The 26196-nt window shown below is 40.8% G+C and overlaps 1 protein-coding gene across 1 annotated transcript in view; it reads left to right on the forward strand.

The window, feature by feature from the left end:
* FAT3 (FAT atypical cadherin 3) overlaps positions 1-26196 on the forward strand; it is a 628156-nt gene that overhangs the window by 465796 nt on the left and 136164 nt on the right. The window contains exons 4-6 of the mRNA XM_003415583.3: positions 4453-4767; positions 7377-7587; positions 16770-16909. Coding sequence (XP_003415631.2) covers positions 4453-4767; positions 7377-7587; positions 16770-16909 — 666 coding nt within the window. The remainder of the gene's footprint in view (positions 1-4452; positions 4768-7376; positions 7588-16769; positions 16910-26196) is intronic.

The raw sequence follows: 26196 nt of genomic DNA on the forward strand, positions 1-26196 counted from the left end.
AGAACTGCCAAGCATGTTCTTCACTTTTGGTTTTCTATCTCCAGGTCTTTGCAGATGTCATTATAATACTTTGTCTTCTCGAGCTACCCTTTGAAATCTTCTATTCAGCTCTTTTACTTCATCATTTCTTCCTTCTGTTTTAGCTACTTGACGTTCAAGGGTAAGTTTCAGAGTCTCCTCTGACATCCATTTTGGTCTTTTCTTTCTTTCCTATCTTTTTAATGACCTCTTTCTTCATGTATGATACCCCTGATGTCACTGCATGACTCGTCTGGTCTGGTCTCTGGTCATTAGTGTTCAACACATCAAATCTATTCTTGAGATAGTCTCTAAATTCAGAGGGGATATACTCAAGGTTGTACTTTGGTTCTCATGGACTTGTTCTAATTTTCTTCAGTTTCAACTTGAACTTGCATTAAAGCAATTGATGGTCTTTTCCATGGTCGGCCTCTGGCTTTGGTCTGACTGATGATATTGAGCTTTTTCATCGTCTCTTTCCACAGATATAGTTGATTTGATTCTTGTGTATTCCATCTGGCAAGGTCCATCTGTATAGTCACAGTTTATGTTGGTGAAAAAAGGTATTTGCAATGAAGACATCATTAATCTTGCAAAATTCTGTCATGCAATCTCCAGCATCGTTTCTATCACTAAGGCCATATTTTCCAACCACCAGTCCTTTTTCTTTGTCTCCAACTTTTGCATTCCAGTCACCAGTAATTATCAATGAATCCTGGTTGCATGTTTGATCAATTCCAGACTGAAGAAGTAAGTATAAGTCTTCAATTTCTTCATCTTTGGCCTTAGTGGTTGGTGTGTAAATTTGAATAATAGTAGTATTAACTGATCTTCCTCGTAAGCGTATGGATATTATCCTGTAGCTAACAGCACTGTACTTCAGAATAGATCTTGAAATGTACTTTTTAATGACACATGCAACACCATTCCTCTTCAATTTGTCATTCCCGGCATAGTAGACCATATGATTATCCTATTCAAAATGGCCAATACATGTCCATTTCAGCTCACTAATGCCTAGGATCTCAATGTTGTGTTTCATTTCATTTTTGACAATTTCCAATTTTCCTAGAGTCATACTTCAAGCATTCCATGTTCTGATTATTAATGGATGTCTGCAGCTGTTCCTTCTCATTTTGAGTTGTGCCAAATGACAGTCCCAAAAGCTTGACTCCATCCACGTCCTTAAGGTTGACTCTACTTTGCGGAGGCAACTCTTCCCCATTCGTATTTTGACTGCCTTCTACTCTGAGGGGCTTATCTTCTGGCACGATAGCAGACAGTGTTCTGCTGCTATTCGTAAGGTTTTCACTGCCTAATTTTTTTTTTTCAGAAGTACACCGTGGGCCCTTCATCCTAGTCTGTCTTAGTCTGGAAGCTCAGCTGAAACCTATCCACCATGAGTGAACTGGTGGCATAGATTCCAGCATCACAGCAGCACACAAACCCCCACATTACGACAAACTGATAGATGGATGGGGGAGTTTATAGGTGGAGAATCATAGATTTAGTTAATCTCTGCAATAGTAAGTGCTACCAAAGAAAAGTTTAGGGTGATTTGTTGTTGTTGTTGTTAGGTGCCATCAAATGGTTTCCAACTCATAGTGACCCTATGTGACAGGGTAGAACTTCTCCGTAAGGCTGTCTTGGCTGTAATAAAGTTCTCTTGGCTGTAATTTCCACAGGAACAGATCACCAGGCCTTTCTCATATGGAGCCACTGGATGAGTTTCAAATGCCAGCCTTTCAGTTAGCTTAACCATGGTGCCACCAGGGCTTCTTATGGGTGATTCAAGAGTACATGATTTGGAGGAAGGGGAGAGTGGGAGGTGGTACTTGGTCTCCGAGATCAGTGAAGACATTCCTGAGGAAGTGATGGTTCAGCTGGACCTGCAGGATGAGTAGGATGAGTAGGCAGAAGGGATGGGGAGAGCACTCTGGAGAAAGAGGACATCATGTTCAAAAGCCCTAAGGTGGAAAAGAGCATGGTGTGTTGAGAAGGCGTTCTTGGGAGGTGCAAACCATTAATGTGCTTGGCTGCTAACCAAAAGGTTGAAGGTTCAAGTCCACCTAGAGAAGGCTTAGAAGAAAGTCTTGCCATCTACTTCTGAAAAATCAGCCATTCAAAACCCTGTGGAGCACAGTTGAACTCTGACACACATGGGGTCGTCACAAGTCGGGATCAATGCCACGGCAGCTGGTGGTAGCGGTGTGGAAGGACCCGAAGATTTCCTGCGCAGCCTGAGGGAGAAAGAGAGCTCAGTGCTTAAAATGAGGTGGTGGTGTAGGCAAAGTACGAGCTTCTTCATGAGCCTTTGCCGTTGCCCCCCCTTCCCTGCCTTCAGATACCTCGAGGACCTGGGTCTATAAATCCAGGTCTACTCCAGAAGAACAATTCTACAGCTACAGGATCCTTGAGGGAGAGGTGAGCTGCAGCCATCAGGGCCTCTCTTGCCTTGGCAGAACCTGAAGCAGCACCCAGAACTCCATCGGGGAGCCCAGTGCAGGGCATCCATCCACAAGGAACGGGGAGGTGATTTTGTGCTCAGTGACAACTTGAAAGTTGCCTGGAATGGGAAAGGGAATGTTCAAGCAGAAAAGAGAGGCAGAGGAGTTGAGCAGCCAAAAAAGCAACGTGTTTTGGTCAACACAGCTCACCTGGGAGTATAACATTGTAGTTTGGCGGCAGCATCAGAATGTGCCTGTCCAGAACTTGGCGTGTCCAGGAATTAGCTCAAGTGAAAACCGAACCTTGCAGCATATTGGCCCTTGATGTGTTTCTTTTGTGAAACACAACAAACCAATTGGGAAAATAACCTTGGAAAAAAAAAAAAAAAACTTGATTGATTTTGCAAAGAAAGCAAGAACTCCTATGAAGATTTATTTTAAGTCTATTAACGCCATCCTCCTAGGCAGCTTAGAAGAGGAACTGAACTAGACCGCAGTTCCATTTTTGCAAAAAGCCTTTAATTTGTTTTCCCACACTTTTGCCCTTTTATTCAGTTATTCCTGTCAAGTTGCTTTATCAGGTGAAAAACTGTATGGCCAGGTACCGTAACTCGCTGTTGTTTTTCTCCTGTTGATACTGAGTACATCCTTCTGTTCCTTCCAGCCTCCAAATATATATTCTAGAATAATAAGCTGTCTTATTCAAGGCAATGACTTAAAGAATAAATATAATTCCTTCCAGGTGTTGTGGTTAAACAGAAAACTAAGAATTGCCAAAAGTTCAATACCTGGCTCTAGCACTTACGATGTGACCCCTGAGCCTCTGAACACAAGGAAAACAGTAAATGTATGCTTCACAGCTTAGATAGCTGGTTCTAAGCATATTTGACAGTTAAAATATGTTTTTAACAATCTGTGAAATGGAAATAAACTTGTTCTACCTACTGATGAGGCTGTTGTAGAAAATAAATGAGATAATGCATAACAGAGTGCTTTATAAATTGTCATATCATCCACGTTAGGTGCTACTGTTATTGTGATTATCATCACTGACCAACAAGATTATTCGCGCTAAGATTTGCAGACTCTTTAGATCTGCCATGCAAATTTTTTGCACATATGCTTTTCTTTTCTCTCCCCTCTCTCCGTATTCATGAACACACATGAGAATAGCATCTCAGAGACATAGGAAGGAGCATCCAAACCCCTCCCAGCTTCCTGGAGGGAAAAGACAATTTTTTTGTGTGACTGTTAAAAACATACTTTAACTGTCAAGTGTACTTACAACTAGCTATCTAAATTGTGAAGCATACACTACAGTTTCCCTTTTATTCAGTTACAATGTAAAAATCACAAATTTTACATGAAAATAGGAAAAAAAGAAAAGAAATTGAGTATTGAAAGAGTTTGTGTGGTGATAACATTGCCCAAAGATGAGGAGAAACACCCATGGGTTAACATGCAATACTGATAGTGTCATTTTTGTGTTTTTTAATTTACTTAAATTTACTTAGCTTGTATGAAAGAAGCCCTGATGGCATAGTGGTTAAGTGTTCAGCTGCTGACCAAAAGGTTGGCAGTTCAAATCCACCACCTGCTCCTTGGAAACCCTATGGGGCAGTTCTACCCTGTCCTATAGGGTCACTATGAGTCAGAATCAACTCGACGGCAAGGAGTTATGAGTCTATATAAGCTGGTGTGTTTTATAAAGTTGATTCTATTTATTCTCCCTCTCCACTCCACACCACAGCCATCCCTACTTCCCTCCTCTTCTTTCAGCAGTGATTTCCATTACTGGGTTTGGGTTGTCCCTGCTTGTGCAATAAACTATGAAAAGCTATGCGTTTGATATGAACTACAGGTATAAGAAATGTTGAGATGCCCTAGTGTACAGAATAGATCTTTTGTGAGGTGCAGAGGGGGAGGAGTGGCAAGAAGAGTTTTTTCCCCTTTCTGATTGCATAATGCTTTCTCATTCCAAACTCAGGTGACTGTGACCGATGGCGGCTCCTCTCCCAAACAGTCGACAATTTGGGTAGTGGTTCAGGTTCTGGATGAAAATGACAACAAACCTCAGTTCCCAGAGAAAGTCTACCAGATCAAGCTGCCAGAACGTGACCGAAAGAAGAGGGGAGAACCCATTTACAGGGCTTTTGCTTTCGACAGAGATGAGGGCCCCAATGCAGAAATCTCCTACAGCATCGTGGATGGGAATGATGATGGAAAGTTCTTTATTGACCCTAAAACCGGCATGGTTTCTTCCAGAAAGCAATTTACAGCAGGGAGTTATGACATCCTAACGGTAAGATATTCTGAACCTCAAAAACGATAATGGGGGAGGGGTTACTTTCTTATCCATGTATATTTCTTTGAGCAATCAATCTTTAGAATAAAAAAGTACATCCACAAATTAAACAAATTTCTGGGAGAGAAGTACTGGTGAGAACTCTGGATTGTTTTGATGATATCCCATTAATAGTGAGACAGTTTCCTTTGCTTGTGTCCTGTCTGCAAACCTTCTCAATTCCCAGTCCACAGATGCTCCACACATACTCAGCCACACCTCCTGTGACCTTAAGTCATGTTCAGAGTACTGAGCATATGTACAAACTGAAGGTAAGGGAACAGCAGTGTGAAATGTTCAACTCACCACTCAACATATCACTCAACATGTCCTCAAAGAAAACAACTTTTGTAATTGTTGACAATGCAATAGAACATGAATTTAGCTGTATAAATTGTGAGACACAAATGCAAGCTATGCTTATTCTCTAAAATGTGTAAAACTCGAGTGAAAAAGGGACAAAATTTTTTACTGTTAGAAAATTAAAAATGGAAGCAAACATGAGCACCATCTCAAGTAGAGACTTCAACTCCCATATCTAAGGTACCAGCATGCTTTCCCCACCCCTAACGATTTTACACATGTAGTACCTATGATGGACACTTTTCAGTGTTCTAACAAATATCAAGAGTTGACGCTATCCATTGTCCTTCTCTTTGTCCTCAGCTTTCTCTGCTGTATACAGTCAGTTCTTTATTATTTTAAGGAATGATCTGATTCCCTTGATTTATCTTTTCACTTTCATGGTCCGGATTTGGGTTTCTTTCCCCGCCCAACAGCATATCCAGAACAGAGAGCAGAGGAAATAAAAGAAGATAATAAAAAAACATCTCTGCTTCTACAATTAGAAGCTCTATTACACTACATGCTATTACAGCTATGTGAGACTTGCAGTTTGGGAACTTCATGCCCCTCCCAGATCCCCTTTACCAGGCTAGTGTATCTATTCCCCAACTGCCGCGTTTTTGGCTGCTATGGGCTCACAGATGCCCCCTTTTCTAGAAAAGCATCCTTGACTAAACAGGAGCTTCCTGGACCAAGAGATTATACCCACCACACATACACACTTACACTCACACATCCCAACCCCAGCAGCCCACAGCCAATGATGAATTTTCACAGGGATATAAAAAGGGCAACCTCATAGTCTCTAGGTGGAACTAACTCCGTGGTTCAATTAATGCTTCAGATCTCCCTGTGGGATCAGGCTGAGGTTGGACTTCAGCTGAGACTATATTCTTGTTCAGCTCCTTCCCCTGCTGTATCCTGCTCTTTTCACTACCTTTCTCCTGAGCGCACTCCTGCAGAAAATCATGTGTACTTAATCCCCATCTCAGGCTCTGCTCCTAGGAAACCTGACCTGAGACATATATCTCCAAGGGTGTTCCATGTTATAGGGATTTTTGTGGGGGAGGCAAAGTGATTGTCCATGAACATTCGGGTGCTATGAATTGTCACTGTATTTAAAGGCTGTGCCTGTAAGTGTTGTTTTTAAAACATAATATTTAAAAATTCCTTTTTTTTAATTTAATTTGATTTTGTCAGTGTTTTCTTCTTGCTGAACTTGACCTTCAAGTCCAGGATACCATAGTAGTTCACCCTGCTCAGCTGGGCAAGGAGACATGCTTTCCTCACTCTTTTATCAGCTGACTTATGACCACAGAAAAGAATCTTTAGTACCATCCTCCCACCCGCCACCCCACTGCCTCCAGGAGCTCATGGTTCCACCACGAGCATTCTATTACGCTCCCTTGGAGGTGGCGCAACTGACCAAAAAACAAAACATTTTGCTGTGGAGTTGATTTTGACTCATAGCAACCGATAGGACACAATATAGAACTGCCCCATAGGGTTTCCAAGGAGCATCTGGTAGATTCGAACTGCCAGCCTTTTGGTTAGCAGCCATAGCTCTTAACCACTAGGCCACCAGGGCTCCTTGGCACAATTGAAGGGTCTCTAAAGTCATTAGAGTAAGGCTGCTGCCTTTCCCCCACCTATCCTACCACCCTTTTGCAACACTGTGTCAGGGGAGTGCTCTTCCAGAACAAAGCAGAGGAAAGAGCTGCAAAACACGAGTGCACACATTCAAACACACGCATACACACACACAGCCACATTTCCATACACATCATTCCACATATTAAGTAGGGATTCACAATGCATTTTATTCCCTTTCTACCGTCACCACCAGAAGTAAGATTCAGATTCATGTTACAGAGAATCAAATTAGTCATTCATGCTCATATAACTACTGTCCATGTCCATAAAACACTAAAAATTTTCAGTGCAACATTTGTTTTCCCAGCCTTCACATCCGTAAAGTTGGCAGTGGCTCCAGCCACCTTCTGGTGAATGTGGTGTGGGACCCCCACATGGCTAAGTTGCTTCTCCCCCATTCGTGGACCACATTCTCTCCAGATCTCCACTGTCTTCTCCCCCTTGCTGACACAGTGATGAGGATGGATCCTTGACCTACCACCACATGCAGTGACAGATCCAAACTTCAACAAGGATCAGAGCTCTAAGACATAAAAATGTTCTTCTCTGTTTTCTCCGTGTATGAGTAGATAAAGGCGGTGGACAATGGGCGCCCACAGAAATCCTCCACGGCCCGCCTCCACATTGAATGGATTAAGAAACCACCCCCTTCACCTATACCGCTGACCTTCGATGAACCATTTTATAACTTCACGGTCATGGAAAACGATAGAGTAACAGAGATTGTAGGGGTGGTATCTGTGCAGCCAGCTAACACCCCTCTGTGGTTTGACATAGTTGGTAAGTTCGAGTCCTGCAGAGCAGTACTGGGCAATGTCATAATTGGCTGTTTGGAGCAACTAGCAAGAAAACTAATGATTAGTGCTAAGATTAAAAGATGGATAGTGCTGGAATGCAAAAGAGCCAGTAAAATGAATAATCAACCTGTGCTTTCGTTCTGACTCTGTAGCTAAGCTGAACAGAAAGTGCTCTCTGGCTGGATTTTCCATAGTATGTTATTTACTGCAATCTTAATGTCTTTCTGTGTGTCATTTAGATTCTATTGTCACACTTGGCTAATCTCATTTCTAAATGTATTGATGGTACTAGACTTGCTGTCTTTCATTTCTCTCTTTTTCTTCACCTTTTTTCTGCATTCTGTTCTTTTTTTTTTTTTTTTCTGCTCCCGACTGCCCTGCTTCAAGGTGGCAAGCATGCTCGAGAGATGTTCTATATTCTACAGACAGCTTGTGGGCAGAACTGTTCAACAGAAGGTACCCTTAGTGCAAACACATTTGCTAAAATACAGCTATCCAATCTGCCTTTTACGGGTTTTTTTTTTTTTTTTTTTAAGCAAATTAAATTACATCTTTCATAACTGCCTGTGACAGGCTGAAGTGCAGCCCACGGGTTTCATACATGCCTCTACTGCATTACTCGTATCCAGTGACTCCTTTGTTTAAGGTTTGATGGGTTTGGAGTTTGGGGGGTTTGCTTTGATTTTTGTTTAATTTTTTTCCTTTTCTTTTGAGGTATGTGGGCTTTTTTGTTGTTTTGTTTTTATCCTTTTGTAGGTTGGTTTATTTAAGTGGGCCTTTTCCAATGGAAAAATAGATTAAAATGTATTTCAGCCCCTCTGTTTCACAGCAATAGTGCCATTCATATATACCAAAAAGCCACACCAGGAGAGCCCCCTGGCTGCTTTCCGCAAAGGAAGGGCAGGAAATAGAACCTAGATATATTGCCAGTGAGCTCCCCATGCAAGCTGATAGAGAAAGCAGATGTAAGCATACAGGATAGATCTTGGGAGCTAACCTTCAAATTCCTGGAAGCAAGCAAGCAAGCACGCTTGGCTGGAAAAGGAGGGGGGTGAAACAGCACTACTGCCCTCAACAAACCAGCAGGGAGAGATGGTGGAGATGAAATGAGTGCCAAGGGCCGGGGGAAAAAATAGGCTGTTGCTAAGAGGAGAAATGAGGAGCATGTATGCCAGCCCGGATGTGACATGGAGCTGAGCCGAAGCTGACTTCCCACGGTTCTCCATGGGAGACAGGGAATCCAGGAGAGAGCTGGTCTGGAGGAATCATTTCCTTCCACATGTCACTGCCTGGATAGGATGGGCCGGAACCTGCCTCTCCTCCCAGGAACAGCAGAGTCTGGGGAAAGCATTTAGAATGTTCCACATCTGTTTTAATGAGACACAGAAAAAGAATGCCTTGTGGTCCTCAGTCCAACCGTGGTAGAGGGTCCTCTGAACTCCCAGAATGAAAGGGCTTGTTTGCTACATATTTCATTTTCCCGAAAGGCAGTAGAACGTCTTTATTTTACTTAATCGGCATTAATCATACCGTTCTTATACATGGCCATCCTCATTCCAAGCTTTCAACTCCTTCTTCATCTCCACTTAGCATATTTGAAATTGAAGCTCTTCTGATCCATGAAAGATGTCTCCGCTTCTTTATCTTCTCAATAATTTTCAGCTCATGAAGATATTGTCATCTGCAGCTTCTTTCTTGGTGAAACAAAAGATGCACATGTTCATAACCTGGTTGTCTGTACGTTCTTTGACAGTTCCTTCATTACCACCCCCAATCAGAGTCACGGAAGATGCATTTCAGTTTCAACATGTGTCCCCAGTGCTGGGCCTCCAGGGACATGGGCAATATTGATTTCTTTTAAATACCCCAAACAAGAGTGCAGTGGAAACCCAACAGGCAACAAGGCAACTGTTGTGTGGCCCTTGGGCTGTGGGAGAAATCGTTCCTCTCTCATCAGCCACTGGTTTATTTCTTCCTCCCCTGGCACTCCAGTTTGTAAGCACCTCTACCTCCTGACAGTGCTGCTTCTTTCCCTGGCACCATGCCTGTAACCTCCTAACCTGCGGCATGTCTCTCATCTACTGCCTCGACCCCAGAATGCCCTCTGTGGTACTCCACTTTAAAGATTGTACAAGCTCTCATTTCTCTGATGCTCAATCTACCAGCCTCCTGACCCTCATTATCTAGGTCCATTTTGCAACTCTTTAGCATTCTTTTTTCTTTTTTTAGCATTGCTGCATGTGTCCAAGTGATTGTGCGTAGGCAAGCATGCCTACTAGTGCTGCATGGAACCTCACCTGCATATTTTTCATGGCAGCATTATTAGTGTTATTGTATTTTTTTATTTGCATTTCTCTTGTCACCATTCTTAACATGGTCAAGACCCATGTTCTCTCCTCCTTCCTCCTGCCAGTGCTTCTGTTGCTGCCCACCCAGGGCAAATGGAATAAACAGTGCTGACCAAAGGAGGTGCCACAGGCAGCCAATCGATTAACCCGACTGATTCCTCTTGAAACCTATCGAGAGTCAGGGTGGCTTTCCACTGTATTCTCAGCCATAGTAACTACAGCACCTTTGACAAAATGAGAACATCACTAGTCCAAGAAGAGAGGGGCATTTTACAGATAGGAACCTCCTTGGAAGGAGTCCCTTTAGGCTGCTCCAAATATAGATCCAGAAACTATTCCCGAGAACATGGCATCTACTTTCACGTTTCTCCCTCTTTGTTCTTCTAAATGTTACACTCTTCCTATAGAATACCCTCAGTTTCAGTGCACTGAGTAGTTGTCTTAATGAAGACCTACAGGGCTGTGCCTGTGGTCTAGACTTTGCCGTCACAGAGATTTCACTGTAGATCTGGTAAAGTCTCACTGAGCTTCTCTTACAAATTCAACTTACTGGGCCAGATGCCCAAACAAAACATGATTTTCTTTCCATCCCCACATCCAGCCAACAGCATCTTGAAATTCCAACTCTTTCTTTCACCGCAGAAATAAATCTTTTCCCCAGATGCTGATAGCTTTCAGTATCAATATGGTTCCCCTTCCACCAAATCTCCCTATTGAAAATCCTTTCTAATCTATCAGAGTCATTTTTTTTTTCACTTTGCTGACAACATCCTTCCCCTTCTCTAAATACCTATTGTTTTCTTTATCATATTCAGATGTTTTGTTCTCGCTTTCAAGATTTCTTCCTTATTTATCTTTGGCCATTGAAACTCTCATCTCTTCCCCCCTTGCTCTGTAACTAACCATCTGCCTTGGCCAAACTAACAAAGAGGAAAGAGAGGGAATAATCAGTAGCTTAAGACTTAGGAAACTTATTCATGGACTGTAGTTGAATGCCAAGAATCGACATAAAAAAATAAATAAACTCATAGTCGAGTCTAACTCATAGTGACCCTATAGGACAGACTAGAACTGCCCCATAAGTTTCCAAGAAGCAGCTGGTGGATTCAAACTGCTGACCTGTTGGTTAGAAGACGAACTCTTAACCACTGCATCACCAGGGCTCCAAGAATAGACACGGTGCATAAAATTTCAGCATGGAACTGAAATGAGGTCTCAGATTTACTTATAGGTCTTGCCTTGGTAGATGCTGTTATGAATCTTCTAAGCAGAGTCAAGATTTGATTCCATTTGAGGCCTAGTACCTTCAGACGCCTATCCAGATAATCACAGGTACAGAGACCACAGCATCCTGGCCTAGCACTTACAGCTTACAAATGCTGTGACTAATGAATCCTCATTAAGTAAACAGAAGTAGGGTTTCAGCATGCTTTCCTTCCTGAAAGTTTTGTCTTTGCACCAAATTCTTGCTTTAAGTGCATTTCTTTTGAATTCACAAAACCTATGTGGTGAGCAAGATTTTGTTCCCAAGGTTCCCAAGCCTGGGCCCTTGCACCAAGGACCCGCCAGACACTTACATGTGCCTCCAAAGAGACCACTGCTTACGATGTTAAGTAGCTAGACTCTCCTTAGCTTCCAAAAGCAGAAGCCCTACTTGTAACCCAGTTAAGAAAGCTGTAATTAAAAGGAAACATAATAAAGTTCAGCTGTTCTGTGTTTAAACAGCCCAACGCACAGCATGTTCCTTCTTTGTGTTAAAAGGGAAGGAAAATGAAGGGAACAAAAATAACCCAGAATCCTTTGTGGCTTTATCACATATCTTCACACTTCTCAGGAGACCATGATTGCAAGTCAGCAGCTCCTTGATTTACATACTCTCTGGCGTGCAAGCAATCTGGTTCACAATTCAGTCCCTGTATCTTTCTTGTGATGGCAAATATTTGTATTGTAAAAGGTACCATTATTACACACTCGAAATAATTCCTTTTTACTCACAGTTTGACAACGGATGCTGCCACCCATTTTTTGCTTTTCACCTGATTTAGACTAGAAATACATACAGTTTTCGTTTTGGTAGTAAGCACTTAAAGCGTCTTTATTTATTTGCAGAATGACATAAAGAGAAGAAAGGCTATTCTTTGAAAATAATTCTCTGGTGTTGAGTGCTAGCACATAGATCCAACTCTACCTGAATACTTTCTGTGTTATAGATACATGAAGGACACTTTGGCCCTGAGTTTGTCATAGATTCCTGCAGATCCTTAGGCTCTTGGCTGCTGTGTCTCATCAGCTCATGTCTGTCCTTCTTGAACTTTGTCCCCAACAGAGCCATCCTTTGTTTAGGGTTGAGAGAAGTGTTATTATTGTTGTTAGTTGCTGTCGAGCCCGTTCTAACTCATGGCAACCTTATGCATAACAGAACAGAATGTTGCCCAGCCCTGTGCCATCTTCACGATCATTGGTATACTAGAGATCATTATTTTGGCTATTGTGTCAATCCATCTTATTGAGGGTTTCCCTCATTTTCCTTGACCCTCTACTTTACCAACCATGATGTCCTTTTCTAATGACTGGTCTTTCCTGATGATGTGTCCAAAGTAGCAAGAAATCTCACCATTCTTGCTTCTGAGGAGCATTCTGGTTGTAGTTCTTCTAAGACTGATTTGTTTGTTCTCCTGGCAGTCCACCGTACATTCGATATTCTTCATCGACACCATGATTTGAATACAGTTAAACTCTTTGATAGCACTAGCAGTGGCCATGTTCTCTGACCAGAGCTTGGGCATCTCTGGGTCATGTGTAACCGGGTGGCCATATCTCTTTATCACAAAACTCTTTCCTGCACTTCCCGACAGAAGCCATGCTCATCCATGTACCATTTCTAATACAGCTATTCCTCCATCAGAATGACTCTTGCTCAAAATTGTTCAGTTGACATTAAATACTTTATTTCTCCTGTTCTATATTCAGTCTCTAAGTTGGTCACAGACATGCCTCTCTTATCTCCGTAACAACAGCATAGCACATGGGAGCACATCTAGAGAGACTTTAGGAACATAATAAAGTTTAAACAACAATTCATAGATGCATTGCTTTAAAAAAATTAATTTTAAACCGAATTTGGAAGGGATTTTTCATCCTACCACTGTTTCTGATCTCCACCCGGTCTCTCCTGCCTTTGATATAAATGTCCTTTTCAGCCCCATACCGTGCTTGCTTCACCCCAAGGCAGAAAATTATTCATGATCAAGCCATAGCTGGTGTTAACATTTTTCTTAAGTTCAGCATACATGCTGAACTTGAATGAACAGCTTGCGTACAACTCCCTTAATTCATTGAGATTCAGCAGCTCAGTGTTTTCAAAACTTCTCACATAACACTTTCCCCTTGGTGACTACTAGATTTTGGTTGATATTTTTTAAAATTACACACAGAGTGGAACGGAATGAGACGCTAGAGGAGGGACCTGGAAGCTTCCCTAAAGGAGAAGCTATGTAATTTTCACCATTGGATCTCTTTATGAGAGATGGTGATGCTTCGAAAGCTTATTTAAAGAAAAATTTGACTACACCACGGCCCAGTGCCCTGCTGCCCACAGCATTAAAGAAGTAGCTTCTGGCTAAAAGTAATTTCATTCAAGTCCCATTTTTGGAGCTTTTTAGGACATCCCTACTTGCTTCGTTTAACTTTAGAACCCAATAAAAATCCAACGTGCCTCTTCTGCTCTTTGTTTACTTTTTTACACCCGTCTTGACCGAAAATGGTCAGAGATGTGTCCCAGACGTGAGTTATCTGTTATGTGGGCTGTTCACAACCTCGCTTTAACCATCTCTGCCACATACCCCTGCAGCAACGCTCAGGCCGTGACTCTTCCACTCCCCCACTTTGTTGAGACTCAGACCAGCTCGGCAGTGTCCTCCCTCCTCCTCACCTTTTGTTTAGCCTAATGCTGCTGCACCAAACACACTCTGGCTTTGCATGTTCTGTTACTGGCTCTGAGGAAGCACACCTTGTTTAAACAGAATGCTGCTAGTGCAAATGGACTCCTTGGATTTGGTAATTCTCTCCCCCGACCAATTGAACATGGTCTCCTCTGAAAATGAAATCACCTTTTAGGCTAAAATGGAACCTGAAAGATGAGACCTGGGGGAGAGAGATGGAGTCGTTTATGAAATGGGATGCTTAAGTGGTAGGTGATTACGGCACGTCAGGGTTGATGGTGAACTGCTGGTCTAGAGTCTGTGTCCCTTGTCAGAAATTCATTTTAGGAACCTTGTTATGAAATCTTGGTTTAACTAGGAACAAGTGCTCTGGAAATGAGTGTCAGAGACTGCTAACTAGACTACTAGACTGAGAGGTTCTTGCAGGCTCTCTGAGGTACTTTTTGGTCTGCTTTTCTATTTGTAGATACCCTCCACCGCTTTAAAAGTTTCTAGTCTAGAGTATTTGAAACAGTAAAACAAATAAGGGAGAAACGTACACACGCACAAATACAGGAAGAGAACTGTCCAGAATGGCAACCATAAAAGTAACCAAAAGTGATATTTGCTTTAAAAGATGACCAAAAGGAAAGTGCACAGTCTGTATGCTATATGTAAAATATGCAAATTTTATGCCACTGAACACATAAAATAATATATAGTTCTGTATAGGGCCCTGAAGGAGAACATGTAGGATTGCCCCATTCAAATAATAACTTAAACTGGAAACCTTTGCCTGTATATTCTGAACTATAATGTCATGTAAACATCATTTTCATTAATGTTTCACCTGGAGCAAAGTCTAGTTCCATAATTGGCATGGTTTCTAGTTGGCATTATACCTACAAATTTTCACTTTCTAAAATAACTTTGAAGGATGACCCTTTCCCCACCCTGCACACCCCTAAAAATAAGGGTCCTCGGATATAAGGAAGTAAACATGTAAGTTAAGAAGCACCCTAAAGGTAATTTAAAATATATTTTAAACTGGGTTTTCATACCCACTAGAAGCAGGCTGAGCATTTGCAGAATCGTCCTTTCGTCTACACAGATCTTAGGAAGGAACACTGTGTTCTGTCTCTGGAAGTTTCTATGGAAAAGTTTCTTCAGAATGTACCACTTGATCGCAAATGATTTTTCTTTGCCCGTTAGGATGGTTATTTGAGACACTAGAACCAGCCTTACATTTTATTTCATGGGGTTATCAGCATGAAGCATTTCCTTTGAAAAAGAAATGGTGACCTAAGGGGGCTGGCTTCCTTTCTCAGCCTAGATCTCCTCTCCTTTCTCCTTATGCTATCCTTCAAAAAGTTTTTTTGGAGTTAATACTTGGTGCTCCTCAGTAAATCAGTTAAAGATATTAACTGGAAGATGAGTTTCTATTTAGATGAAATTTTTGAAAAAGCATACAATCTCCAAGCAATTCTCTGGTATCCCCATATCTCCACAACTTTAATTAAATGTCAAGAACAATTATGTTCTCTCTAGTAATTAAATAATCTTAAGCGTATATGACAGCTGCAAGCAATAAGTATTTGAAATATATATGCCCAGGTTTTTGGTTTTTTTTTTTTAAGTGAGCCATATTATTTGTCTCACTATACATCAAATTCTAGTAATTCGGGTAAAAGTCTCCTTTCACTTAACTCATCTGGCCATTTATAATTGTAATATCATAGAAATGTATTGTTCATTGATCGGCAAAATGAAATACAAGGAATGTCAAACGTAAGAGAAGCCAGGGTTTCTTTTATAAAATATGAAATTCAATGAATGCACTGGTCTACGTGTAATTAAATGAAATTACTGTCCAAGAACAAAAATAATTGACACCATGAAATTTTAGATTAAAACAAATAGAGCTTGTGAACATATATCGAATTAAAATCCTTTTAGTATTTATGTCATTATATTCTCTATCCCTTAAAAAACAAAAATCTTGCACTTTGGAATAACCGTAAACCACACTTTGGTTCACAGAGATGGAGAGAACCAGCAGTGATCTCAACAATGCCATAGTTATCGTAAGCATGCCATCCACAGACTATGAATCCTACCTGGCCCAGGGGAAAAAAGTAAAATTTCCTAAACTTTTATATAAATTGTTTAATAAGTTGTTGTTACATAAGCTGATGTTTTTCTCTACTTCTTTCCAGATTTCATTTTGTATATCTCCCATAAACCTACTTTTTTAGGAGAAAGATAATTCACATTATCTTTTTTAGCAGAAAAATAATTCGTATATGTATTTCTATAAATGCCTCCATTTTCAGATGGAGTTTTTAGTATGAAATTCCACTTTTGTCTTTTTCTTACCTTTGAAAGCATTTAAAATTTTATTTCTGACATAATTGAGGGAATCTGAACTCTACAAACCAAATGTTTACCATCAATCCTAGAATTGATTGAAGAGAGACTACTCATCTTAGTTAACACTAATTGGACTATTTATTTATTTATAAAGTAATCTACTTTGGAAAAACAAAAGGGTGTACAAATTGGTAGCACAGAAGTCACCAGGGATTGAAGGGTCTTTAGCTTTCTAAATATTTGATGGAGTCAGTTTATGCTTCACTACTCTAACATTACTGCTAAGGTTTTTCTTTGCAATACATTCTTTTTGTGTGACATTTGTTATGCATTGTAGAGGCTGTGTCTTGAAATATGAATTAAGTTAGAAATAAAGCAGTCCCATTTAAGAAGTACAAAATTGAGCCATAGGGATGCCTGTCAAAAAAATATTTCTGTATAAGAGCTCCCTTTAAAGACATATGTTTCGATGCAGGTAATAACTTCTCAGCTATGCTAATTTCACGTTGTTTTTGTGAAATCATCAGGGGGGAATTTTGACAGCTCTTTTGACGCAGAGAAGGGTGTCGGGACAATTGTCATTGCAAAACCTTTGGACGCTGAACAGAGGTCCTTCTACAATATGAGTGTGGAAGTCACCGATGGGACAAATGTTGCTGTCACTCAGGTAGGCTATTAAATCGCTGAATAGTGGCAACGCTGAAAGGCTTGCTAAAGTCCAGGGTACAAGCAATTAAAAAATGTATTGGGAAACTGTTAAATTGGTATATATGTTTTGTTGTGTATATTTTCACTACAATAAAAAAAAGTATTCAAGTAGTAAATTAAGTCTATGAATATCTAGTGTTTAAAAAAATAATCTAAGACAACAACCTACGAAAAAGTTCTACCAATGCTATTGTATAACTTAGCCACCTCTTTCAAGAAATTGTGAGCGCTTGTACGTGGAAGAACAAAATATCTTTGTTTTCTGATCATTTACTGTATATTTATCCCTTTGACAACCAGCCAGCTTTTCATGGATTTACGCAAAGGAGGATTTCTGTATCATCTGAGTTAATGCACCGTGATATTCTTTACCTCCTCGTTTTTCAGTCATGAATAGAAAGTTAAAAAACAAAACCAAAAAAAGCATTACCGTTGACTCAGTTCTGCCTCTTAGTGACCCCACAGGAGAGAGTAGAACTGCTCCATAGGGTTTCTTAGGCGTTTTTTTTTTTAATCTTTACAGAAGCAGACTGCGACATCTTTCTCCCATGGAGCTGCTGGTGGGTTCCAAACTGCCAAGGGAAAGACAGTCAAGCGCTTTAACCTCTGTGCCACCAGGGCTTCTCCTAGAAAGTTAGAGCTAGAGAATACCTGAGAGTCCAAATTCATTTTAGACTCAGATGAGCTAAATAATATATCCAAGGTCACACATCCGATTAATGAAGAGCAAGGATTGGGATCTAGGTATCCTGGCTCCATTTCCCGTTCTAGACTCTGTGCCAGTGGGTCTTTATCCTGGCTGTCCAGGAGAATCCCTGGGAACGAGGCAATTAAAAACACCGATGCCTGGGTCCCACCCCCAGAGATTCTGTGTGATTCTAACGTGCAGTCAAAGGTCGAGGACCTCTGCTAATTCTCTGCTACTAGAGTTCATAAGGAAAGACATTGAGATCAAGGAGGAGAGGAAAATCTCTTGGCTTTTCACATTATCTTCTTAAACGAGACTAACAAAAGTTAGATATCACTACAGGGCAGATTTTCCCTAAATGGGAGAAGATTTTTTGGTTTATTTTTTAGCACCAGATGCTTGGCCAGTTGTGGCAGAGAGCAGGCACACGGGCATCTGCCGTCACTCCTTCCTCCTCCTCGCTTCTCCCTCCCCGTCCTATGACCCAAAGTCCTTTTTCCTGCTGAGCCCATGTGTGACCTCAGAACCCTTCTCAACACAATTCTTCAGGTAGTAAAGATGAACTTTTCATGAACCCTGAACTAAGCAAGTGCTGATTTATATAAAATCTGATATAAGTTCCACCAGCTGCCTGTCAGTTTGTGGTATTGTGGTGTCTTGTGTGTTGCTGTGAAACTGGAAGCTTTCCCACTGGTATTTCAAATACCAGCAGGATCACCCATTGTGAACAGGTTTCAGTAGAGCTTCCAGACTAAGACAGACTAGGAAGAAAGACCTGGCAATCTACTTGCAAAAATTAGTCAGTGAAAACCTTATGAATCACAACAGAACATTGTCTGACTCACTTGCTTTGGACAAGTCATCAGGAGGGATCAATCGCTGGAGGAGGACATCATGTTTGAGGGCTAGGGAACAGGACGGAGTCTCTCAGCAAGCTGGATTGGAACAATAACCACAAAGATGGACGGGAATATGCTGGTGATCATGAGAATGACTCAAGACCAGGCAATGTTTCATTCTGTTGTACATAAGGTCACCATGAGTCAAAGTTGACTTGACGACAACTATCTATTTAGTTCAAAAAAATGAAAGAAAGGGAGGACGAGTATTTCATGTGCTTGTCTAGTCAGCTGCCTTTTAGTTGGAAGCTGTTCCAAAACTCTGATGAAAATCTTTCTTCTGAGTCTGTTTGTAATCATAGAACATAGACTTTGAAGGAAATAAGGTTCACTTTAGTACAACCCTTTTATTTTTCATTCGAATAAACTGAAGCCCAGACGGGGAAGTGATTTACACATGATGAGGCAGCCATTGTGTAACAACTCCTTGTCCTCCATCCAGTGTCCTTTCCCCTGTAATTAGGATGGCCATACGACTCTGTTTGCCTGAGAGAGTCCCATGTATAACTGTTGTACTGGCGTAATAATAATACCCCATTCACTCTCAAACTTACCCCAGTTGGGACAATAAATTCTACTAAAACTATAACTGCTTCAGGATATTTTCAAGACAACAACACAGACACATGGTTGAAATCCTATGAGAATCACACGATCTAAAATCTTATTCCAAAGACTAATGCAAAATAACCCACCTGCAGTATTGCTAAATATTTAGTACAAAACCACTATGAAAATTTTTTTTAATAAGCCATGTTGTGATATATCCAGCCACTACATTTTAGCACCACTTTTAAAACACAAGACGTATTTGGGTAAAATACAAATAAATTGTGGGACTATATTCATTGCCATAAATTTCTTCTAGGCTTTTAAACAGTTGAATTAAATGGTAATTCAGTGTGCTCAGAACGTTTTATATATAGATACTCCTTAAATATTTTCAGAATGAATGAATAGTAGATCATATTCAACAGGATCTATATGGCAGGTATGCTGTACCTCCAAGACACACAACAGCTTCATGTTAAGAAAAAAAAAAATTATCAATGAAATTGTTATTTTAGAATTTCATTAGGGCCAGGTGAGAAACCATTCAACAGCATTTATTCCACAAATATTTCTCAAGCTCACCCTACGTGCTAGGAGCCTGAGGATATCATGATTCGGAGTTGTAAATCCAGATGACCAATGCACACCCACTCATTTTTACTTAATAAGAGAGCATATAAGACTTTAAATGTACACATGGTACAAGTCCCGTTTTCATTGATTTTATTTCAGACAAATGTGCAGTTAGTCTCTCCCAAGCAACTGGGAAGAAGTTAGAGGCTCAGGATGAGTTTGGAGGGTCCTCTTGGCAAGGCTGGTCTAAGTAGGTTCATAAAAGGTATCAAGAGATTTTGTCGTCAAAAGCATCCATATCACTTTCTGTCTCCAGGCCATGACCTTCTCAAGAAGTGGGAACGAATGGTTTCCAAAGGTACAAACTTGTGTGTCATTGCCATTATCATCAGAAAACTATCACACTGTCAATTGGGCTATGTTAGGGCCCAACACTTCCCCAGCCTCCACCAACCGGGCCCCTCTTGACACTTTTGAGGGCTCCTCGGACAGTGGTGACAGGAGCAATTCTCTGAATTAGGCAGTACCCTCAGTGTCAAGGACATTTTTACAAGTGGATTTTTTTGGGGGCAGGGGGGAAGGCATTCTGAATTTTCTTTTAGAAACCCCTAAAGCATGCTCTAGTCCATGACCCTGGACAACAGAGTGATTCCACCATCAAATAGCTGCCCTTCACCAAATAACTAAATAAATGTTTTGTAGCTCAAAACACCTGTTCAGTTTTCTGCTGGAAACTTTTCTCTAATTTGTTCATTTGGAATCATAAAACATAGTATGACCGAACCTAAAACACCAAACCCAGTGCCGTCGAGTTGATATCGACTCATAGCGACCCTATAGGACAGAGTAGAACTGCCCCATAGAGTTTCCAAGGAGTGCCTGGCGGATTTGAACTGCCAACCCTTTGGATAGCAGCGTTTCCCATAGTATGACACAGGCTTCAAATCAGCCGTAAACAACACGGCGAGTTTTGCTTCGCAAATGTTACATACATAGATCAGAGCTTCAGGGATTTCTGTGTCTGCATGAAAACCTTTCCTTCATCTTTCCTTTGCTCTTGTTCTCCCAACTCTCACAGCATCCTTACACCTCAAAGCTACAATATCTGCTGACAAATAAACATACTTTTTCTGTACTGATTCCCTAGTGTTAAGTACAGAATGTAAGAAGGCCCTAAGTCTGGGAGATCTGGGAACTCCATTCCTGAGGTTAGCCTTGCCCTCAGCAGCCTGGAGGATTCGGTTCTGCCTTGGTCTCAAAAACCATGTGTTTGGGAGTCCCTAACTAGACTGCTTCCTTAAAAAGCAGATTTTACCTTGAAGATTTAGGGAGAATTGAATCACTTTTGTCAAAGCTGCTCTATTCCTTAGATTAAGGGATTCCCAAGGGACACATCCTTCATCAAGGGTTTTCTCACATCTCCTTTAGTGTCATCTCCCTCTTAGCAGATGAGAAAGGGCATGGCCCAGATTTTCCTTGGATATTTAGATTAGGAAATTGCTAGAACAAATGAAGTTGCACATAGATAAAATAAGGCAGCAAGCCAACTCTTAAAATATGAGACTTAATATTAAAAAGTTAATAATGATAAAATTTCACTGTATGTAAGTAATAGAGCTGTGCTTGACAACTTATGAGTAAGTCAGTTTTTAAAAATGGATTCCAATATTAAAGGCAGCATGGAGCTTTCTATTGAAAGTAACCCTCTGATTAATGTTTCTGGAATGAAAGTGGTCAAGTCGGTTATCTATTCTGTAAATTGGGATTTCTGGATAGCAAGGCATGTAATATTTGCTCATGTATATGTTATGTATATTTATAGTTCACATTTTTATGTATTATGTATAAATTCACATTTATATCATGTAAATACCCATGGACATGCTAAAACAGAATGTATACAGAATTGGTTCTGTAAAACCCGGGTTTGAGTTTGGCCTTACCATAGTGACTTTGGACACATCCCTTAACTTTTCCAATCCTCATTTTCCCCATTAGCGAATGAGGGATAATAAAGTCTAAGAAATGATAGAGATTTATTAAACCATAAAAAAAAGTACAAGCTGACATGATTTTTGTACTTACAGATTCAAAAACTTTTAAGCTCAGAGAGAATACAAGGAACACCATCCTTGAAATCACAACTATAACATCTTTCCCATATGATTTTGAAATAGCAACAGAGGCAGAATAGAGTTTCAGTGATTTATGACTTAATCGGCCTAATAAAGACAGGGCCTTTACCCTACAACTCTCCCCATGGACACTTCATGCCACAAGCCTTTGTAAAGCAGGTCTTGGCATCTACCCAGACTTAGCTTAGATGAGCCTGCAAAACCCAAAGTGTTTGTGGTGGGCAGCGTTGAAAATGTCTCTGAAGAGACTTCCTACATTTAGGTTTCTCCGGCTTTGATTCCATTGTACTTCTTTAGGCCTTTCAATTACCATTTTGAGCACAACATCTTTGAGAGTTACTTTGCTTTGTTTGTTAGTTCGGGAGCTCACAAATGGCCCCAACTGTGGGAAATAAAAAGCAAATGAGGAGAAGGAAGTCTTTTACAGAGAAACGCTTGTTCTGACTATAGATTAGGCACAGGACAAAGCAAGCAGAAAGAGGCAAGCTTTTCAAGAGCACATCAACTTTGAAACTTCATGAAGGTCAGGGCAGCTTTGCTGGCTGGAAAAGCTTTTTTATCCTATTAACATAACTGCTTTTGTGGACACAAATATTTTACCATCTCGACTAAGCTAACTTGAACTTTTTAAAGGAAAGAATTGGTATTCAAAGAATCTAGTATGGTTTTCCAAATACAGTAGAGATAAAACAATACCCAAAACTCTACAGGCACTCTTCTCAAACCCTTTTCCTACCACAACCTAGAAGGCTTGCCCCATGTAAGGCTCCCTCCCCTGGGCAAGTCCTAGCACGGTTGATAGTACTTTCCCTTTCTCTCACTCAAAAAAGCACATCTGTGCCAGAGTGAGTGTTGGTGCTGCTATTTATAAGGATAACCGTGGTCTGACTGCATTTATTTTGTTAAGGGAAGTATCATTATTTTGTTTCTAAAACACAGGATTATTGTTTAAAAAAAGTTCGTGGTAAAAAATATATAACGCAACATTTGCAAATTCAACATTTTTATATGAACAATTCAGTGACATTGACTAAATCAATCATGTTGTACAACCATGACCTATATCCTTTGTCAAATTTCCCATCATCGTTAACAGATACTCAATACTTCCTAAACAATGCCCCCCCTTCCCACCTCCCTCCCACTCATGGTGGCCACTAATAAACTTTGCATACATCTGCATATTCTAGAAATTTCATATCCTTGCAGTCATACAATATTTGTCTTTTTGTGACTAACTTCACTCAGCATAATGTGGGCGAGGCTCATCCATGTTGTAGCATATATCAGGACTTCATTGTATCAGAACTAACCAGCTCTTCTGGGCTCAGTAGTATACCATTGTATGTATGTATCACATTTTGCTTATCCATTCATCTGTTGGTGGACATTTAGATATCCACCTTTGACTATTGTGAATAGTGATAGAGCTAACATTTGGTGTACATGTGTCTGTTTGAGTCCCTGCTTTCAGATCTCTTGGGCATATACCTAGGAGTGAAATTGCTGGGATAGTTCTGTGTTTAACGTTTTGAGGAACCACCAAACTATCTTCCATAGCATTTTACCAAATTATTTTCTATAGCATTTTTCATTCCCACAAGCAATAGATGAGGATTCCAATTTGTCTACAACTTCACCAACATTTGTTGTTTTCTTTTTTTTTATCTTAACTATCATGGTGGGGAAGTGGTATATTGTGATTTTGATTTGCATCTTCCTAATGGCTATAACTGCATTTATTTTTAAAAGTAAATAATTATTTTAGAATGCAGGCAAGCACCAGCATCTTATTTAATGGAGAATCAGTGGAGGCTTTCCTATTAATTTAGGAATAGGACATGAATATCCACTATCTCCACTACTGTTTAACATTGTGCTAAAACTATTAACCAATGCAATTAGATAAGAGAAAGCAATTTGTGTCATAGGTATGGTAAAGGGAAAAGCAAAACTCTCACTATTTTGCATCTAGTATAATTATATATCTGAAATCTCAAAAAAAGAAAAACTACTCCAAAAGATAGGAAATTTTAGGAAAGTAGCAAGTTATAAAATTAACATACAGAAATTAATAGCCTACATATATACATACACACACACACAGACATATATATATATATATATATGGAAACTCTGGTGGTGTACTGATTAAGAGCTACGGCTGCTAACTCAAAGGTCAGCAGTTTGAATCCACCAGACGATCCTTGGAAATTCTGTGGGGCAATTCTGCTCTGTCCTATAGGGTCACTATGAGTTGGAATTGACTTGATGGCAACAGATTTGGGTTTTTTTTTTTTTTTTTTGATAAAGCCTCTGTAATTAAAACATTTCATTACTGCATTAATAGACAAACCAATGGCACAGAATAGAAAATTCAGAAATAGACCAATTGCAGATGAAAATTTAGTATATAATAAAGGTGGTTTCTCAAATCAATGGGGAAGTGAAGGTCTTTTAAAAAGTGGTATGGAGGAGGGCGGGGCCAAGATGGCTGACTAGGTAGAAGCTACCTCAGATCTCTCTTGCAACAAAGACTCAGAAAAACAAGTGAATCGATCACATACATGACAATATACGAACCCTGACCATCAAACACAGATCTAAACAGTTGACCTAAGTGACAGAAACTCAGCCAGCACAAGCAGCCTGCACACTGATGCGGCTAACAAGAGAACGAGCAACCACGAGGAAGCAGTGACTGTTTTCGGAGCCTGGAGCCAGCGTGCTAGTCAGAAAACCTTGGCGCTGGGCTTTGGATTGGGCGCAGGGGAGCTGAGCATGGCATCCTGAGACGGCACAAACACAGGACGCAGCCCTAGCCCCCAGAAGTGACCACAGGGGAAGCCCAGCCAGTGCATGCAGGCAGCACAGCAACGTGGCTGACAGGAGGAGAAGTCACGGGGAGGCGGTGACTGGTTTTGGAGCCTGGAGTGTGGTGTCCCAGCCGGGGAACCTTGCTGCTGGGCTTTGGACTGGGAGTGGAGGAACTGACCACGGCTTCTGAGACAGCACAAGCACAGGTCGTGGGCCTGACCCTCGGGGACAGTCTCGACCCAGCCAACGCACACAGGCTATACACCCCTTGGGAATCTCAGATAAAACAGTCATCACCAAGCAAGATAAGTAACTTCTTCTATATTCCTGGTCAGCGACGGCACTGGGGTCGGGTGGGGGACTCTCTCCTATCTATCTGATCCCTACCCTCCCCTTCCCAGACAGCTGCATTAACATTGGAATTTCCTGGGCCAGAGAGTGAAGTGCTCTGCAGTTTTTTTGGTTTTTTGTCTTTTCCTAACCCATTCTCCTGCCTGAGAGAAGCAGCTACAAAAAACCCAGGGACCAAAAATCCTTCCCTGACTTCCCGAAATTGGACTAAAAATGCAGAACCACCTCCAGCCAAGCATATGAGATCCACAGTCTTGGGCTTTCATCCCTACAGGGAACAAGGTGGCTATTATAATGCAAAAGGAATTCTGATAGTGGTCTGACTGTAATTGTTTTAGCAGATTACTGGAAAGACAAGTTTCCCAGGTCTGGTATCTCTACCTATTAAGCAGAGACCTCACTGACCCACAATGGGGAACTGAGGGCTGAAGCACCACCCAAACCACCTAACCTCCTGCCATAGGGGTCTGAGGATAGTGACATCTACCAATCTGTACAGGTACATGCATTGGGTGCCTAAGGCACAGCTGCAGAGCCTACCCACCAAAGTGCTTTAGTAATAGAGACACACCTACCTCACTGGCACTTGGGGGAAGCCTGTCAGCATCTTGCCCCCACCGGAATGTGACCCCCTGCTGCTACTAGAATCTGGTGCACACAACTATCACCACTACTCCTCTAAGTGAATAGGTAACAGTCTACACCACACACTTGGTGATCCAAAATCAGATTCTACTCAAGAATAGTGAATGGACTCTTAGGCTTATATATCTGGTAACATCCCAAACCAGCTGGTAACAGGACATAAGTGATTCAAAGGCTACAACAATTAAGACAGTGCAATCTAGTAGCCCATCTACGTATATTGAAAGGAAACAAAACAAGACTCAGTCAGCAAATATAAAATAAATCATTACAATATCTTATAGATATCTCTGAGACAGTAGTCGATATCAAACCACATAAAGAAGCAGACCATGATTGCGTCTACAACTCCCCAAATTAAAGAATCAAAATCTTTCCCAAATGAAGATATGATCCTGGAATTGCCAGATGTAGAATATAAAAAACTAATTTACAGAATGCTTCAAGACATCAGGGATGACCTCAAAAATGAAATAAGGCAATCTACAGAAAAAGCCAAGGAACACACTGATAAAGCAGTTGAAGAAATCGAAAAGATTATTCAAGAACATAGTGTAAAATTAATAAGTTGCAAGAATCCATAGAG

This window comes from Loxodonta africana, chromosome 7 (genome assembly GCF_030014295.1).
Source record: "Loxodonta africana isolate mLoxAfr1 chromosome 7, mLoxAfr1.hap2, whole genome shotgun sequence".
Classification (NCBI taxonomy): domain Eukaryota; kingdom Metazoa; phylum Chordata; class Mammalia; order Proboscidea; family Elephantidae; genus Loxodonta; species Loxodonta africana.